This window comes from Bubalus kerabau, chromosome 6 (assembly GCF_029407905.1).
Source record: "Bubalus kerabau isolate K-KA32 ecotype Philippines breed swamp buffalo chromosome 6, PCC_UOA_SB_1v2, whole genome shotgun sequence".
In the NCBI taxonomy this organism is placed as follows: domain Eukaryota; kingdom Metazoa; phylum Chordata; class Mammalia; order Artiodactyla; family Bovidae; genus Bubalus; species Bubalus kerabau.
This window is the reverse complement of record NC_073629.1, coordinates 118,048,128-118,067,708: the sequence shown is the minus strand read 5'-3', so window position 1 is coordinate 118,067,708 and position 19,581 is coordinate 118,048,128. Positions and strand designations below refer to the sequence as shown.

The following is a 19,581-nucleotide window of genomic DNA, read 5'->3' as shown; positions in this document are numbered from 1 at the left end:
GATAAATAAAATTCGAGGTTTCTCTTATTAATACATTGGTCCGTTTATTGGGGTCATGAACGTGACCTTCTCTGAAGCCGGGGCCGCCTGTTGGAGTGGCTGGGAAACTGCTGTGAGCCCACAGAACGTGCCCAGGGATCTGCCCTGGCCCTGCACAGAGACGGAGACCCGGGACTTTCCAGAGTCACTGTGGCATGAGAGGGCTGCCGTTATTCTAATTTTGGCCTTGGACTCTGGTTCCCGATGCCGAGCTCCCAAGTCCCTTGGAATTTCCTGGATGACAGGAGTGCTTCCTGCTCTAATGAGGTGATTCTGGGTGGGCTTCTAGGTGGGGGCTGGTCACGGAACCGGGATTAGAAGCGTGGGGTTTTCAGAGCCCCGGGCCCCACCTCCAGAGAGTGGAGAGGGGCTGGAAACGGAGTTAATGATTGAGCGAATCCTCCAGTAAAAACCCCGGGAGGAGGGCTTCAGAGAGCTTCCAGGTTGCTGAGCACAGAGGTGCTGGGAGGGGGGCGCTGGCGAGGGCATGGACGCCCTTCCCACATCCTGCCCTTCTGGGTGTCCACCTGCATCCTTTATCACACCCTTTCATGATAAACTGTTTATTGGGGTCAGTGGTCTAGTTCCTCTGAGTTCTGTGAGCTGTTCTAGCAGACCCACTGAACTCGAGGAGCGGGTCGTGGGAACCTCTGATTCACAGCCAGTTGGTCACAAGCACAGGTGGCAATTGGCATCTGAAGTTTTCGGGGATGGGGGTCTTGTGGGACCGAGCCCTCACCCTGAGGGTGGGCAGTGTCAGGATGGAGCTGAATTGCAGGACCCCCGGCTGGTGCCACGGGTCCTCTCGGTGGGGACCCCGCCCCGCACATGGGGTGAGAGTGAGGAAGAGACACAGGAGGAAGACTGAGGTTCCCCTGCACGCTGATGGACAAAGCGAGCTGCATCCGTCCGAGGTCCCCAGGGCTTACCTTCCCAAGGCCGGCAATCATCGGGGTGTTCTCTGTCCTATAAGAGACAAGGGATTCAGTGCCATTTCCAGGCAGAGTAATTAACCAACACCCCTGGAAGAAATCCCAGCCATACAAAAGCCAGGTGTTCGAGTAAAGACAGTCACACCAACATCTTTCCTAAACGAGGGCAGCTGCTGGCCCCCAAGCCCTCTGTGGTCGTGGCCCGGGCAGAGCAGGCGTGGTGCACTCTGGGCAGTCTGCCCTAGCTGTCACTGGCCGGCCAAGTGACAGTTCTGTCTGGACCCTTCCCCTCCCTGCGAGAAACCCCACTCCGGCCGCAGGCCCCAGAGCCCGTCTCTTCGGTCCCCCTGCCAAACCCAGCCAAGGTCCAGGGACTCAGTCCCCACCCCACTCCCTGCAGCCTCCCAGCTGTAATATGGGGTGGATCTTTGGTGACTAGGGATTTGGGGTGTTTGTGTGTGTGTGTGTGCATGCGCGCATGTGCATGGCTGTGCAGGAGGGGACAGAACCCTGACCAGTGGTTCCCACGTGTTAATCTAACAAACTAAAACTACAACGCTTCACTCCATTTCAGGAAAAACCAAAACAGTAACTTAACTTTCCGCTTTCGCTAAATAAAGTTCTCTTAAACCTCTGGAGCTGTTTCCTGCTCGTTTACTAACAGAGAGCAAGATAAATGGACTCGGATGAACAGCACAGACAGTACAGGAAACAAGGTCCCACTGACCTTGCCTGGACAAGTTTACTGGTCAGGTCTGTCCCCGCGATGGGCTCTGACGTCTGGAGGGGGTGGGGCGGGGTGGACAGGGAAGAGCCAGGAGCTCTGGGTTCCGTCTGGGGCTGTGAGACCTCTAATGTCATCCTCCTCTGTAGGACGACGCGGTCGGAGCTGACGCACCGCTCAAGGTCTGTGACCTGGCCCGAGCCCAGCCCTGCCCCTGCCCCTGCCCCGCTGCAGCCCTCCACCCCCACCCAGAGTCATGCGAACCTGCTCCCACACCTGTCCACCCATGAAGCTGCCCTAAGACTCTGGCACAGCTGCCGTTCCACCTCTTCTCCCTCCCTACCTTGTTCCTGCTGCTGCTGCTGCTGCTAAATCGCTCCAGTCATGTCCGACACTGTGCGACCCCATAGATGGCAGCCCACCGGGCTCCTCCGTCCCTGGGATTCTCCAGGCAAGAACACTGGAGTGGGTTGCCATTTCCTTCTCCAATGCATGAAAGTGAAAAGGGAAAGTGAAGTCGCTCAGTCGTGTCCGACTCTTAGTGACCCATGGACTACAGCCTACCAGGGGACTGCAGCCTACCAGGCTCCTCCATCCATGGGATTTTCCAGGCAAGAGTACTGGAGTGGGGTGCCATCGCCTTCTCCGCACCTTGTTCCTAGCATCTATTTATTTGGCTGTGTCAGATCTCTCTCGTGGTGTGTGGGATCTTTGTCAGGGCGCACACTCTCGAGTTGTGGTGTGCGGGCTTAGCTGCCCTGTGGCATGTGAGATCTCAGTGACCGACCAGGGATCGAACCCACGTCCCCCGCATTGCGAGGCGGAGTCTTAACCACTGGACCACCAGGGATGTCCTTCTTCTTCCTTTTTTTTGTTTGTTTCCCCTCTCTCCCTGCTTTCTCTTTTAATTAATCTTTTTATTTTGAGAGAACATAGATTCACACGTCGTTGGAAAACCAGCACAGAGGTGCTCTGTGTACCCTGAACTCAGTTGCTAGCGCTGCAGGACACTGACCAGACAGACGCGGCCACCACCACAAAGACCCTCCTGCAGCCCTTCTGTAACCTCGCCGACTCGTCATCACCCACACCCTCAGCCTCATTCCCTCCTCAACCCTGAGGATGTTTCGAATTTTGTCAGGTAAGTGACATCACAGAGTTCATAACCTGGAGGGCTTGGCTGTTTGCATTCGCCAAAATCCTCTGGAGGTTCCTCCGGGCTGTCGTGTGTGTCCGGGTTCCTTCCTCCTCAGCCCTGAGGGGAGTTCCAGAGCACGGGCCCCTGCTTGTTTAACTGCTTGCTTGTTAGAGGACATCTGGGTGGCTTGCAGTTCGTGGCTGTGATGAATAAAGCTGCTAAACACTTTTGGGCACAGGTTTTGCTTGTGAACACGTCTTCATTTCTCTGGGATAAATGTCCAGGAATGAAACTCCTAGGTTGTATAGTAGTTGTGTATTTAGTTTTTCGTTTATGTAATCCAGGTACCAGCCCTTTGGCGGATCTGTCATTTGAAAACATTTTTTCCTAATGTGCAGCTTGTCTTTTTATCCTCTAAACAAAGCCTTCTTCAGGGAAAAGTTTAGACGAAGTTCATCAACTTCTCCTTTTATGGATGCTTGTGGTGTCGAGTCTAACAACTCTTTGCTTAGCTCTAGGTTCTGAAGGTTTTCTCCTAAAATTTTTACAGTTTTATGTTTTACATTTCAGTTCATGATCTATTTTCAGTTACATTCTATAAGGCGTGAGACTTGGGCTGATGTCTGTCTTTACCCGTGGATGTCTAAGCGTTCCAGCACCAAACGTTGAAAGGCTACCTCATATTAGGGGAATTACGGTAGCTTATATTTTTTGATTAAGTAGTCCACCCTTCATTATCAAATTAGGGTTAGGGTTAGGGTTAGGGTTAGGGTTAGGGTATGTGAGGTTCTTTGTAGCATTCCGTTATTCTTTTTGATAATAAAAAGAATTTTATTCTGTGGGCTCTTCTGGGGCCCACAGTGATATCTTGTTTCATTCTTGATAATGGCAATTTGTTTCTTCTCTCTTTTTTTGGTCAGTCTTGCTAAAGGTTTGTCAATTGTATCCATGTTTTCAAAGAGCCAGATCTTCAATTCATTGATTTTTAAAAGTGATTTTTGTTCATAATCTCAGTGATTTCTGTTCACATCTTTATCATTTAATGCTTTCTGTTTGCTTTGGGTTTATTTTGGTCTACTCTTTCTAGGTGCTTCAGATGGGGGCTCACTGATCTGAGATTCGTCCCTTTATCTAACGTGTGCATTTAGTGCTCTAAGTTTCCGCTCAGCCATCCTTTAACTGTGTCTCACAGATTTTGGTAAGTGTATTTTCATTCATTTAAGTAATTTGCCCCATGGATTACTCATAAGTGTGTTGTTTCTAAGTGTTTGGAGATTTTCTTATTATTTTCCTGTTACTGATTTCTAGTTTGATTCCACTGTGGTTAAGGAAAACACTCTGTGTAATTTCAGTTCTTTAAATGTGCTGAGGTTTGTTTGATGGTACAGAATATGACTTATCTCAGTGTATATTCCGTGGCACTTGAAAAGAATGGGTATCTTACTGTTGTTGGGTGGAAAGTTCCAAACATGTTGATTAGATCCTGTTGATAGGTGTTACTGAGTTCTTCTATATCCTGGCCAATTTTTGCCTAGTTGTTCAATCCATAGTTGAGGGATGGGTGTTGGAGTGTCCATCCATAATTGTGGATTTGTCTTCTTTTCCTTTCAGTTCAGGTTTTGTTTTCTCACATATGTTGAAGCTTTACTGTTCAGTGCATCCACATTACGAGTGCCACGTCTTCTCGGTGAACTGACTCTATTCCTTTCACCCTCTGGTAATTTTCTTTGCTCTGGAGTCTCCTTTAGCTAATGTTATGTAGACAGGCCTGCTTTCCTTAGATTAAGATATACGTGATACACTTTTCCCCAACTTGCTATATTTAAAGTGAGTTTCTTAGAGACAGCATATGGTTAGATCAGTTTTCAAAAATTTATTCTGCCAACCTCTGCCTTTTATTGATACATTTATTCCATTTACATTTAATGTAATAGTTGGTATTCAGTCTTAGGTCTGCCATTTTATTTTTTCGGTTTGTTCTATTTTTTTCTCTGTTTTATTTTTCCTACTTTTCTGTGAGTAACTTAAACAGTTTTCAGAAGTTCAAGAATAGAAAATGTACCTCTTTATACATCTGTTATTCTTCCCCATTCATAAAATAATCATCATAAATATTTTTTCCACTTACATTAAAAAAAAATTATTTGTTTGTTTTTGGCTGCGCCAGGTCTCTGTTGCTGCACAGGGGCTCTTCTCCAGCTGCAGTGAGCAGGGGCTGTGCTCCGCCGCAGCGCTTGGGCTTCTCCCTGGGACGGTTTCTCCTGCTGTGCAGCAGGGGCTGTGCTCTGCCGCAGCGCTTGGGCTTCTCCCTGGGATGGTTTCTCTTGCTGTGGAGCAGGGCTCTAGGGTGTGCGGGTTTCAGTAGCTGCAACATACAGGCTCAGGAGTTGTGGCGCATGGGGTTAGTTGCCCCACAGCATGGGGGATCTCTCTGGACCAGGGATCAAACCCATGCCCCCTGCACTGGCAGGTGAATTGTTAACCAGGACCAGTAGTGAAGCCCCCTGCACATACATTTTGACCCACATCAGACAGTGCTATGATTTTTGCTTAGGCCATCAAACGTAATTTAGAAAACTCAAGAGGAGAAGGCAAGTCTATTTTATTTACCTATATTCTTGCTTTTCTCTTTTCTCTCTGCTCTTTTCTCTATGCTGTTCCAAGTTTCCTTCTTTTACTGTTTCCTTTCTGTGTAAAGAACTTCTTTAGTCATTTTTAGCATTTAGGTTTTCTGGTGACAAATTCTGTTAGTTTTCTCTTTCATCTGAAAATATCTTGATTCCTTCTTTGTTCCTGAAGGATATTTCTGCCAGATGACATGACTCTGGATTGACAGGCCTTTTCTTTGAGCACTTGGAAAATTCTGCCTCACTTCCTTGGGCCTCTGTGGTTTCTGATGAGCAATCCACTATCATTTGAATTATTTTTTCCCTATAGGTAAGGAGTTGTTTATTTTTTCCTCTGGCTCTATTGAGGATTTTTCCTTTGTCTTTCACTTATGGAAGTTTATTTTTTGTGTCTTATATTTCTTTTGGTTTACCCTGGTTGGGTTTTGTTCAGCTTCTTGAATCTCTGAATTTGTCTCTTTCCAAATTTGTCTCTTTGCCAAGTTCTTTTTCATCCCATCCTCCTTCTCCTTGCCCTCTCAGACCTCAGTGAAATGAATGTTAGATCTTCTATTGGTCCCACAGGTCTCTCAGGCTCTGCTCAATTTTTTCCAGTCTACTTTTTTTTAAAATATTGGTTAATTCTGTTCTTTCAGTTCACTGAGTCTTTTCTTCTGTTGCCCCATGCTGCTGGTGAGCCTGTCCATGGCCTTTTTACTTTGGTTGTTGAAATTGTTTGTTCTAACATTTCAATCTAGCTCTTCTTCTTTGCTGACACTTTCTATTTCTTCTGTTTCAGGTGTGTTCATAATAGGTCATTAAAGCATTTTATTGTTTTTGCCTTAAAACCTCCTGTGAGATAATTCTAATATCTTTGTCATTTCAGTGTCGGCATCTATTGATAGTTTATTGTACTATGAGCAATTTTTAACTGAAACCTGAATGTCTGTATGTTATTTTATGATTCTCAATGTTTGTTAACCCTTCTGTAGTAGCTGGCATTTTCTGACCCTGCTCATCACTGCCAGGCAGGGGCAGACGTCTGGGGTCCCAGCTCAGTCCAGGTCAATACCCAAGAGGAGGGGGCACCTTGCCAGTGATGGGTGTGGGCTGAGGCCCAGGGTCCCCACGGGGTCCCTGCTGACACCGGGTGGGGGCGCACTGCTGTGGCGGGGCAGACGTCCTGGCTCCTCCCTGGGCCCTGCCTGGCACTGGAGGGTGTGGGCTCCTGTCTCAGTGTGTGTGGGCGGAAGTCTGGGCCCCCTGGCACCTCCGTGGTGCAGGTGCGGGTGGAGGCAGGTGCCCACGGTGAGGGCTGGAGGACAGCTCGTGTTGTCTAGGAGCCCTCCGTCTTGCTAGGGAGTCCTTTCCCTGCCCCCAGCTGGAGAGCAGGCTCGTTGGGCTCTCTTCATCAGCCCTTACTGGTGTTTCTGAGTCGCTGGCTTCTTCCGCTCTAACTCTGGAATAAAGGAGGCAAAAGAAACCCCAGGGACCCAGCACGTGTCCGGTCTCCCTCTTGTTATCACGTTTCTGACAACACGTGTGGTGCTCGCCCCGCCTCCACTGCCCGAGGACACAGGAGCTTGTGGAGAGGAAGCCAGATGCTCCCACATGGCCCTGTGCACCCCCAGTCAGGGGGGACGGCACACCTCAGCCGGCGCTGGGGCGGGGTGCAGCAGCCCCTCTACTGTCGGCCGGGCCCAGATAACAGAAGGAACTCGACGCACTGAAGCAGCCACAAGGCAGATTCCCTCATCTGCTGTGAACCCTCTCCGGCAAGGTGGCGCGTGTGTGGGTCCCAAGTGCAGAGTCAGCCAGTGGAGCATGTCAGACTCAGCAGAGGGTCTGTCACAGAGCTTCCAAGAGGCAGGAGGGCCACCACCCTACACACGCATAGCGCAGCCACTGGTCAGACCGCTCGTCCACCTCCTGCCTTACCCTGGCCTGAAGTTCCGCTCTTGTCCACCTCCAAACAGCATCGGGTACAGAGGGGTGTGCTCACCAAGCCCTCGGATGTAGAGCGCTCCGATCCTGGGGCCGTAGAACTGAAAGGAAAAGCCAGTCACTCATCCAACAAGAACCTTCGGGGACCTTCTCCTGCACGTGCTGAGAGGGACACGGAGATGCGCTGTAACGTGAGGGCCCTGCTTTCTGCGGCCTCGTGGCCGGGACCTGTCCAGACACGGGTGCGAGGCAGGTGCTGGACGCTGGGCTCCAGCTCAGGGGCAGAGGGCACCTGCTTGCCACAGGGGAGACTGACAGATGGGATGGAGCCAGAGGTGGCCAAGGGCTATCCTGTGGGCAGCTCCTGCTCTCACAGCCTCATTAGGGAGAAGTTTTACATGCTGGCGTGTCAGGTGGGCACACTCACTCCCTTGGGAACCAGCTGGGAAGAAAGTACTAAAAATACTCCTGGTTCTCTTGGCTGCTGGAGAGAGACACACGAGCTTCAGAAGGGTCTTTACTGCTAACTATTAGTATTTCCCCAGCACAGCCTAGAGCCGAGGGTCACTAAAACCACACCTTCACTGTCTGAGCTGCCCTGTGAGTCAGGTTAGACAAGCCCTCACTGTTGAGCCCTGCGTCTTCTGTCCCTGGGTGGGGCGGGGTGGGCTGGGAGTACAGAGAATACTCTGCAGCTGCACAGTCATCCAGCCATGTCCGACTGTGCAGCCCCATGGACTGCAGCCCGCCCAACTCCTCTGTCCATGGGATTCTCCAGGCAGGAATATGGAGTGGGCTGCCATGCCCGCCTCCAGGGGATCTTCCCAAGCCAGGAATCGAACCTGCGTCTCTTACGTCTCCTGCACTGGCAGGCAGGTTCTTTACCACTTGCGCCACCTGGGAAGCTGCAGAGAACACTCACTCCCGGGCTAAGCCCACCTGAGACCACCCCCCACCCCCTCCCTCCCTACCTCCCCACCCCCCTCCCTCCCTACCTCCCCACCCTCCTCCCTCTACCCTCTCCACAGCCTTGCCTGGCCACAGGGCCACAGTCCGTCTGGCACCTCGACCTAGAGCCTTGCTGGGCAGGCACGCTGGGCACACCAGGTGAGGGAGGGTGAGTGGTGCCCTGGGCTCTGGTCAGGGGTGAGCCTCACGGCTGTCGAGGAGCCTCCCTGCGGGAGGGCAGGGGGGCAGGCGGACGAACCTTGTGCCCCACGATGGTCAGGAAGTCCACGCCCAGATCCCGCACGTCCACGCGCCGCTTCCCCAGGGCCTGGGCAGCGTCCGTGTGCACAAGCACCCCCGGCAGCCCCCCTGCCGCCCGCTGCTGGTTCAGGGCTCGGACTCGCCGGCTGATCTCAGGCACGGGCTGGAGAGGGGAGAGCAGACAGTGGGCGGTCACTCTGATTCCATGGAGATGGAGTCAAAGAAACGAGGAGCCGTGAGCAAGGGTGTGGTGGAAGTTCCCAGACTAAAGAACGGAGGAAAAGGGGAGGCCAGGCCGGAAGCCCGCGTTCCCGTCGGTCTCCCCAGGAGGACAGCGACTCACCATGACGACGCCCGTCTCGTTGTTGGCCAGCATGATGGTTACCAGGCACGTGGCTGGGCGGACGGCCGCCAGGATGTCCTCAGCCTCCACCTGCCCGCTCACCTTGGACACGGGGACGAAGGTGACCTCTGAGGAATAAGACACAAATGTGAGGTCAGCCTAACAAGCCTCCTCTCTGGAATGCGACACAGTGAAAAAGCAATTTATTGTGAAGGTTCAGAAGACTCTGAAGGAACATGAGCCACTCTTTGTCACCAGGCCCACAGACAGTGGCTTGCAGGCTTCACCAATGAGCCTCAGTGGTGGGGTCTCTCTGGGGACCCTCTGTTCTCTGCTGAGGGGCCTGTGAGCAGCTGAGACAGCTTGGTTCACAAGAGTATCTTGAGGTGCCAGCGACGTGACCTTCACTCACTCGGCACTGACCCAGCCCTCCTTAAGCCCCTCCTGTACCCGGCACTGCCCCGGCGCTTAGATCCCTACTACTGCACGTAGCAGACAGGCAGGGTGACTAAGCCCAGGTTTCAGGTGCAAAATGCTGAAGACGACACACCTGCTTTCCCCTCAAGATCCCACTGAAACGAGAGAGCGGATATATTTCTCAACATGGGCAGCACCTTGCGGATGAGGAATTCTGAGCCATGCCCAGAATACACAGAGATGGTGGCATCAGGTTAATGCCAACAGGGAAACCCACCCAGGTTGCAGACAGGTGAAAACTAACTCCATAAAGAGTAGGAAAGGACCCAGAGGTCAGCTGAGTTCAGGGTGCACACGCAGAGAGCAGGGCGGGGGGCACCGACTGTGGAGGCAGGCAGAGGACCAGGTTCTGACACCCGAGGACCCCACCCCACACCCACAAGTGGGCCGCAGAGGCGCTGGCCTGGTCAGCAGGCCCAGGCGGGCTCCCAGCGTGGGGGTGGGAGGGGGCGGGGGGGCAGCAAGAGACGGCTGCTGCTGGTGCCTCCACTGTGGGACTCAGAGGGGAGCGAAGCAAAGGCTACTCCAGCCAGGAGTTTTGTCTCTTTACTACATACATGAACACCCGCTCCTCATCATCAGTCCTCAGGGAGATGCAGATTAAAGCCCGCCCATTAGAGCCACCTGATACCTGCTAGGATGGCTGTAATAAAAAACACTGACAGCAGACAAACGTTGGCAAGGACCTGGAGAAATCAGAAGCCCACCCGCACCCCAGGCACCAGCGGTGGGAAAGTAAAATGGGGCAACTCTTGTGGAATACAAAGGTTAGGGCTAAACAAGTAGAGCCTTTGAAAGGTGAAACACAGAATTACCACGAGACCCAGCAGTTCCACTCCTGGGAACTGCTAGATAGATACTCAAGAGAGATAGATACTGATAGATACTGATAGATATTCGAGAGAAACAAAAACATACATCCAGACAAACACTTCTGCACAAATGCTCCCAATGGCATTATTCATATTAATATCAAATGTTCATCAATGATGAACAGATAAAATGTGAATACCATTCAGCCATAACAAGGGATGAAGTATTGGCACAGGCTACGATGCGGGTGAGCCTTGAAGACATGGTGCTATGTGAAAGCAGCCAATGACAAAGGCCACATATCTGATGATTCCCTCACATGACAGTCAGAACGGGCAAATCTCCAGAGACGACTATGTGGACCAGCTTGCCCAGGGTGAGGGAAACAGATACAGCTACAGGTAACGAGGTCCTTTGTGGGAACATGAAAGGCATCATAACTGATCGTGGTGATGGTCACACAACTCTGTGAATACACTTTAAAGAGACTGAAATGCACACTTCAAATGGGTTCAGGGTGTAGTGTGTGAGTTCCATCTCCATAAGCGGACATTCACGAAAGCAAACCCACTTGGGCGTGTGGAGGTGAGGGGTGGGAGACAGGCAAGGTCAAGTCCCCAGTCACACCAGGGAGTCGACAGACAGGTGCTTGAGTGATAAACCGAGAAATGGAGGTTATGTTTGTAAGCACCTAAGTATTCAAGTGGAAGCAGCTAAAATGATAATACTGAGCGGGAGAAAGTATTGACGGCAAACTCGAGGGCGGCTGCCTCAGGACTAGGGCTGCTTGGGAAGAACCTTTGCTTTTCTTGAAACCTTTCTGCAGATCTTTACATTATTTCTATCCCTGCGTTGTCTATACTTTGTAAAAACTTGTGTAATTTTAAACGAGGTAACCTGTAACAGTAACTAATGACAATGCATTACATTGCCTTTCCCTGTACAGGTGCGACAGGGATGAAGAGGAACTAGTTTAAACAAGAAAGTCGGACCTGACTTGTTTGGTTAAAGTGGTCCTCTCAGGAAAGATCACAAAGAGAAAAACCTTTCCAGTAGTTGAACAGGAAAACAGTTGAATGGGAAAACCAGTAACAAGGCTCACAGTCAGACCGAGCAGTTCGGTCCCACTCCTTGTCCTTAAGATAAAAACACTTTCCCTGCTTCCCCCCGGGTTTCCAGGAAGATCAGGTAATAAGGCAAACGCTGAACAGAAAAGCACTGTCTTATTCCAAGGAGAGTTCAACCTCAGCTGTTCTGAGAACGATGACTTTTAAAAACTGGTTTTGAAATACTAGTACTGACACCCTATGTCTCGGGATGCCACATCACAGGAAAAGTGGAGGAAGGACCGGAAGTGACCAGGGCCACTGCCACTGCTGGGCAAGCCCTACCTGCCCTCAGACCCCATGGGCAGGGGCACCGCCTGGGGGGCCCTGGACCACCCCTGCCCCTCACAGGGAGGCCCGAGCCTCCTCTGCGCCGAGAGAAGGGCTCCCAGCAGGAGGGCACTTGTTCTTGTTTTTGCCACCAGAAGTCATGTCTACTGCGTCCTTTTCCTTTCTACCAGAGGGAGGAAGCCAAGACTTAATGATTAAAATCAAAGAATGAAAACCACGAGTTAGCGTTTATAGACGTGCTACTAAATATGCACTTACTTATCGTGCACAAAGGGCTTCCCTGCTGGCTCCGTGGTAAAGAATCTGCCTGCGATGCAGCAGATGCGAATTTGATCCCTAAGTCAGGAAAATCCCCTGGAGGAGGAAATGGCAGCCCATTCCAGTATTCTTGCCTAGAGAATTCCACAGAGGAGCCTGGTAAGACAGTCCATGGGGTTGCAAAGAGTTGGACACCACCACCATACCATGTAAAGAACGCAGAGTTCATGGTGAGCTGGGCTCTGGATTGAGCAAAGTGGTAATTCTTTCCAGGTCTTCAAGTCTTATGAGGCACTGGACTATGGGAGAGTAAGCAACTTGGCAACCAGGAGGTGGTGTGTGTGTGATTATACACAAGACTCTATGTATCATTAGATGATAAATGACCAGTTCCACACAGTGATTATGGTGGTGTGTGTTTGTGTGTGTGTGTGATCACACACAAGAGTCTATGCACCATTCAGTGATAAATGACCTGTTCCACACACTGATCGATTTGTCCCTCAGGGAAAGTCTGGAAGAAGCACAGGCCGTGTAAGCATCGCACCGCAGCATGGCCTGGCGGGCGGGTGCCGGAGGGCAGGTGGGCCACGTGGCCCCCAGGCCAGCCAGCGGTCACTCACCGGCCACGCGCTCCTCCCTGAGGTGCTCCAGCGGCAGGCGGATGGAGTCGTGCTCCACGGTGCAGGTGATGATGTGGGGCAGGGCCCCATCCATGGGGCTTGGATGCCCACCCGTGTCCCCGTTGGCGGCGTGGACTTTGTGGAAGTGCTTCACCATGGACTGGATTACTAAATTATTTGACTGCAGAGACAGAGCGGAAAGGTCACTTACAGTAACCACCCGAGGGGAGCCGTCGAGTGACAGCTACTCTCATTTGCAGTTTCTTTTCTGGCTAACGTGGGAAAAAATGGTCTCAAAGAAATTCAGCTCCTGAGCTGCGCCTTTTGAAAGACCCAAATACAAAGATCTGGGGCTTTTCAATTTTCAGAAATGTCAGAATTCACTTCTGGTGAATTCTGATTTTTGTTATTGTTGTTAAGCAATATTATACATTAAAAATTTTCTAATCTGTTAAAAAAGCATATTTTGCCCAGGCACCCACCGCTGGTGGGAGTGTGAACTGGCGCAACCCCTGTTAAGGGCCGCATCCATCAAATAAACCCTCTGACTCAGGAGGTCTACTTCCCGGACATGATCCTACAGCTCCGCTTGCACAGAAGCAAAGCGATGGACGTGAAGTTGATCAAGTACAAAGATGAAGCAGCAAAATCTTAGAAGCCCCTCAATGTCTATCAATAAGGGGACTTGGTAAATAACTACACATTGTCTAGTGGACGCCAAGCAGCTGTAGCATCGAGGGACCACTCACAGGCTGAGGCCAAAGGCCTCAAAGGCACATGTTAAATGCAGGAAGGCAGCAGGCACTGAGTGCAGCACCCTGCAGTCTGTATAAAAAGGGCGAGACACACACTCACACCCCCCTCCCCACCACATCCTTCCTCGAAGAGGTAGAAAGGGAAGGAGAGAAGATAAAATCAACTACACCCTTAGCTGCTTTTAAGGCAGAGACTGTCTCTGCAGGACTCGACAGAAACAGTACTGGTCTCCTGTAGGGACAGGAAGTGGATAACTGAGGAGATGGGGTGGAGATTTTTAAATCTTTTTCTTTTATTATTATTATTATAACAGTATTATTATGATTGTTCTCATCATTATTATCATATATGGGCTTCCCTGGTAGCTTAGCTGGTAAAGAATCTGCCTGCAATGCAGGAGACCTGGTTCAATTCCTGGCTTGGGAAGATCCGCTGGGGCCGGGAACAGCTACCCACTCCAGTACTCCGGCCTGGAGAATTCCATGGACTGTATAGTCCATGGGGTTGCAAAGAGTTGGATACAACTGAGCGACTTTCACTTCACTCTTGTTATTAAATATAGCACACATACAGAAGAGCATAGGAATGTAAGTTTAATGAGAAAGCGTGACAGTGAACATCTGAGTAACAGTGACCTGGATCAAGAGGAAAAACAGCCCCCACTTAACCCCCCTCAATCACCACCTCCCCCACCCCAGCTGACCGCCACCCTGATTTGTATGGTACTCATTTTCCTGCTCGTCTTTACACGTTTCCTTCCTGTGTAAGCATTCCTAACTGATTTTGCTTATTTTGCCTCCTTCTGACCTTCTTTTTCTCAACTGAGCATTGAACCTATTCAGGCACCCGAAGGCACGGCCCGCGGGAAGGCAGGGGCTGTGAGGAGCCTGCACACTGTACCCGCCGGGACTGAAAGGCTCTGGGTGTAAACAGGAGGCCCTGGGGGAGAATGAGGCAGGCAGTGCAGGGACCCCAAGGCCCGAGACGCATCAACCTGGGTGGCTGGGGGGAGCGGGTCAGGATGGACGGCTTGGATGCGCTTCTCTGAGTGGCGGGTGGTTCTTTATAAAGTCCCAGGTCACCCCCTTCTGAGAACACTGCTGCCCGCACAGCGATTCCTGGTCCAGAAAGGGGGGCCCTCGGGGGCCGCACACCTTGGGTCAGAGCTGATCGACCCACCGTGAACTGACAAAGGTGCCGGGCCGCCTCCACCGGCAGGTACCGAGGGGCACAGGACGCCACACCGAGTGCCCCGGAGCTGCTGGGAACACGGCAGCCCCTGTGCAAACCAGCCGGTCACAACTGAAAACGCGCCTTGTGCCTTCAGGTCAACAGGCTGCTTGGCACCTGGCTCCAGACGAGATCAAGATGGCCCACAGGGCAGCTGGGGCGGCTGCTTACGGGCCATCAGGAGTCTGGACCTGGCGTGCGGGGGTGGTCACTGCCCAGGGGCCTGTCAGCAGCCCCCTGCCCCTAACCCGGCCCCTCCGGTGGGGGTCAGCTTAGTCTTGGGCTGGCACCCTCTGATCCACACCTGGGAGTGCTCTGGCTGCCGCAGGGCACTGGCTGGTACCCTCCACCTGGGACTGCCCCAGAGACATGAGCACGCGTCCATGCTGTTTGGAGGGACGTGTGGGCCACCCCTGGTCTCTGCTGTCACGAAGGCGGCACGAGCGGCCCCACGTGCCCCTGGTGTCCACATGGCCCGTTCTTCTCGGGGATGTCCCCAAGCGGAGCAGCTGGCTGACAGGGCGACACGGCCTCAGCTTTGCCGGGCGGTGCCCGCCCGCCTTGAGCTTGGTTTCCAGCCTGGGCCCCCGCCTGCCCTGTGCTCGATACCTCCTGCCATCGGACGTCTTACTTCTTCCATCCTGACGGGTGGGCAGAGGCACCCATGTTGCTGTTTACCTTGGATTCTGACCAGTTATGAGGCTGAGAACCGTTTCCCACGTAGAAACCACAAGGGCGTCTCCTTAGTGTGCAGTTTAACGTGTTTCTCCCCCGTTTCCTACCGGGTTGTCTGCAGGCATGTTCTGGATGCGAGTCTTCTGTCCGTTATTTGCGGCAAATATCTTTTCCCAACAGCTGGCTGGGCTTCTGATTTCCCTCAGGGTTCACTGAGGAACTACAGTTTGCTTTGTGGTGGTGGGAGAATTTTTCAATCTTTTATGGTTAAAGGTTTCTGTATTTTATTTAGGAAATCTTTACCTCCTCAGCATCACAAGGGCCAGGGCTCGTTACATGACAGGGCCCATTCAGGTACGGCCCTGTTTCTGGCCCAGTGCTTCTCATCGCCCTAAGACCATCTATCTTAATTCATAGAGCAATTCACTGCATTCTTAATCTTCAAGAAGTCTTGGCTATTCTTGGCATTTTGTATTTCCATATGGTGAGGCGCCATGAAAAAAAGAGTCAGAATTCTGACCGACGTCGCACTGAATCCACAGATCTAAAGAGCTGACACACTTATATTGAGTCTTCCCATCTGTGAACGTGAAACACGCTCCAGTTATTCAGAACTTCTTTGAAGGCTCTCGGTAATAAATTCTATTCCTTTCCCAATGTGTGTGTGCATTGGAGCGGGGAGTGGTTTACAAAATCTTTTTTACTAGATTTATTTCCTAAGTATTTGACATTTTTTGGTACTCTGATAAATATGCATTGTTGCTGATGCATAAAAATACGCTTGATTTTCTTAATCTAATAACTTTGTTAAATTTACTTACTAATAATCTAGCTGCAGATTCTTTTTTTTTTAATGTGGACAGTCACATCACCTGTGAAAGACCTTCCTTTCCAATAAGGAAATGAGGTGGTGAGAATGACTGAGTAGAGGGCCTGATGCCATCACACTATCATTGAGAATCTTCTATCTGTTTAAAAAGAAATCCCTTTCAAATGGGTCAAACCTCACACTCCTTTTTTTCCAAAATCGGAGTATGGTTGATTTATAATGTTGTGTTAGATTCAGGTGTACAGCAAAGGGATTGAGTTATACATACATACATTCTTTTTCAGATTTTTTTCCATTACAAGTTATTACCAGATATTGAATATAGCCCCCTGTGCTGTGCAATAGATCTTTGTTGCTTATCTGTTTTATATATAGTAGTGTGTATATGTTAATCCCAAACTTCTAACTTATCTCTCCTTGCCCCCGCTTCCCCTTTGGTAACCATAGCTTCTTTTCTAAGTCTGTGAGTCTACTTCTGTTTTATAAATCAGTTCATTTGGATCCTTTTTTTAAAGATTCCATGTATAAGAGATATCATACAACACTTGTCTTTCTCTGAGTCACCTCACTCAGCATGGATTAATTTATGTACCATGTCTTCTTTATTCACTCGTCTGTTGAGGGACACTTGGGTCACTTCCACGTCTTGGCTATTGTAAACAGTGCTGCTGTGAACACTGAGGTGCACGTGTCCTTTTGAATTAGGGTTTTCAGCTTTTCTGGGTATATGCCCAGGAGTGGGATTGCTGAACCATACGTAACTCTATTTTTAATTTTTAAGGCACCTCCATAGGGCTTCCCTGGTGGCTCAGATGGTAAAGAATCTGCCTGCAATGCAAGAGACCTGGGTTTAATCCCTGGGTCAGGAAGATCTTCTGGAGAGAGGAATGACTACCCACTCCAGCGTTCTTGCCTGAGAATTCTATGGATAGAGGAGCCTGGTGGGCTACGGTCCATGGGGTCCCAAAGAGTTGGACATGACTGAGTGACTAAGCAAACACACATGCTGTTCTCCATAGTGGCTGCATCAATTTACATTCCTACCAACAATGTAGGAGGGTTCCCTTTTCTCCATAACCTCTCCAGCATTTGTTGTTTATAGATGTTTTGATGATGGCCATTCTGACTGCAAACCTCTTAATAAGGTAAACTTAGGGATATAAAGGAATGATTCCAGGGCAAAATGACGGAGAAACTCTCTTTATTGAGACAGCAATGCAAAGCACGTTAATTCATATGTTAGGTAACAAATATCCTATCAGGCCCTGGAATTCACTTATAGGATGAATGCTGCCTAATAATATCAGGCTAATTTGCAAAATACCAGGACAAAGCATTACTCTTTCTTTAAAAGACAATAATACCAAGAGGGCGCCACCTCACACTTTTTTTTAATAACTGACAGCTGAAAGAGCATGAGACTGTGGACTGCTTACCTCGGTGCCCCCCGAAGTGAAGATCACGTCCTGAGGCTGCCCACCTATCATCTTGGCGAGGTTCTCCCGGGCTGTGTTGATAATCTCCTTGGCCTTCCTACCTGGAGGAACCAAAGTGGAAATTCAGTAACTTTGCTGCACCAAATCCAATCAACACACATTTAAAGGAACGACCAGCCATGAGGGAGCGAGAGGGCTGAGTGGTTGGTTCTAGGACAACACATGTTCACTACCGTGAGTGACAGCCTAGATATCACGTGGCCAAGGGACAGTGGGAGGAGGCCAGCACATCAGGGGAAGCTACTGAGACTCAAGGGACTTGGGAGGAGCTAGAAACAGCTGGGGGAGGAGGCTGGAACCCTAAAACTCTGAGACGTGGCTTTCTTCTTACCCGATGCTACGAGAGAGGATCTGTGGCCATCTGCCCTGCTTCCCATTTGGGAAGATGGGAGAAGGAAAGGGTGGAGTAACTGACCACGCTGCAAAACAACAAAAGTAAGCAGAAACAGAACCCACGACTGCTCGACACAAAGCCCAGCGCCATATGTCACAGTGCAGGTCCCCTCGGTCACTAGAGAGCTCACCGCCCCAGGGACACATTTGCTTTCAAACCTGGGCTCGGAGCCCAGTTCACGGGAGAGCAGGAAGCAGGAACTGAGCTTCAGGTGGTAGAGAAAGAAGGGCTCAGGGCACGAATTGTGGAGATGTCCATGACCATTCATACTTCGACTACAGACCAGTAGCCTCCAGACCTTTTGACCTCAGTCCTATTTATAAAAATACTTTTTTGAGCAGGTACCACTATAATAAATATGTAAATAAGAAAACACACATAAAGATAGAAATGTAAAAAGATGTGGTAAAAATATATATACAAAGTCATCCACACACTCCCTAAGACTACTGCGTTTTCATTACAAGTTAGAAAGGTCTGCGGTGTTTAGGAGACTCAGTCAGTTCAGTTAGTGATACTTGAAAGACTGTGATCAGCGTCAGTCAACGTGGGCAGGAGCACCGCGGAGCTCCTCGGGCATGCCGCTCAGGCCCGTCTACCTGCTCCCTCCCCATCCTGCCCCAGGATTCTGTTGAGAAGCCCCTCAGAGGAGCTTCTGGGCTGATCCTTGGCCCACCCCGCCTTCCCTCCCCAAGTGGTGTGGGGCAGCCTGCAGCCTTTCCCGAGGCACTGACAGATGCACTGACAGACCTTCCCTTAAGCATTTCTTTTCTTTTCCCTTTTCAGAAGCGGGTTTCATAATTTAAATACTGGTTTGCAAAAACTCCCCCTTCCACTCATCGACAAAGTCTTGGAGACCCTTCTTCATAAGGATTTGTGGGGCTACCTCTCTACTGTCATATGCCTATTAGAGCAGCTAAAATGAAAAGACTGGCCAGTCCAAGTGGTCAGGAGGTTGTGGAGGAAATGCAACTCTCATCCCTCTGGTGGGAACACAGAATGGTACAAGCACTCTGGAGAGAGGGCAGAGGTTTCTTAAGAAGTCTAATCTCCACTTCCCATCTGATCCCACCATTCTGCTCCTAGGTATTTATGGTAAACATTGTTTACCCAAGAAAAAAGAGGCGATGACCATGACTCGTACATCGACATTCACAGCAGTGTCATTTGCAATTGCCAAGAACTGGGAACAGCTCATACACCCACCAGCAGGTGAGAGCATGAACACAGCATAACAGAACACCACTTGGCAGGGAAGACAAACCAGCTGTGACAGTCACACAGGTCAACCTCAAGGTAACTACGCTGATGGAAAGAAGCCAGATGAAAACTGCTAAGATCCCATCTTCATACAGACACAGATGATGCCCACCGCTCACAAGGCAGGACGAGAGCCTCTTCCTGAGGATTATTCCTAAACTTCTTCATGACAAATGCTTTTTATTAGCATTCAATTCTTTTCCACATTCTCCAGTTTATGCATGAGAAAGTTCAGTTTCTCTAGAGGAAAAATTAGCTACAAGGCAAAGTCCAAAAGATTAATCAGAATACAAGTACAAAATAAACCAACAATGAAGTTAATGAATGACTAGTATCTGATTTTGAAAAGGCTTTTAGTTATCAAGTTTACTAAGCAAATGGACATGAAAACCCACAAAAGCCTGTAAATCTGTACACAAGTATTGCTAAGTCAGAGGC

The 19,581-nt window shown here is 50.1% G+C and overlaps 1 protein-coding gene across 1 annotated transcript in view; it reads right to left on the bottom strand.

The window, feature by feature from the left end:
• SCLY (selenocysteine lyase) overlaps positions 1-19,581 on the bottom strand; it is a 30,991-nt gene that overhangs the window by 5,278 nt on the left and 6,132 nt on the right. Inside the window, exons 3-8 of the mRNA XM_055586592.1 lie at positions 17,430-17,530; positions 12,504-12,684; positions 8,936-9,063; positions 8,591-8,755; positions 7,378-7,484; positions 969-1,005 (exon numbers count right to left, since the gene is read on the bottom strand). Coding sequence (XP_055442567.1) covers positions 969-1,005; positions 7,378-7,484; positions 8,591-8,755; positions 8,936-9,063; positions 12,504-12,684; positions 17,430-17,530 — 719 coding nt within the window. The remainder of the gene's footprint in view (positions 1-968; positions 1,006-7,377; positions 7,485-8,590; positions 8,756-8,935; positions 9,064-12,503; positions 12,685-17,429; positions 17,531-19,581) is intronic.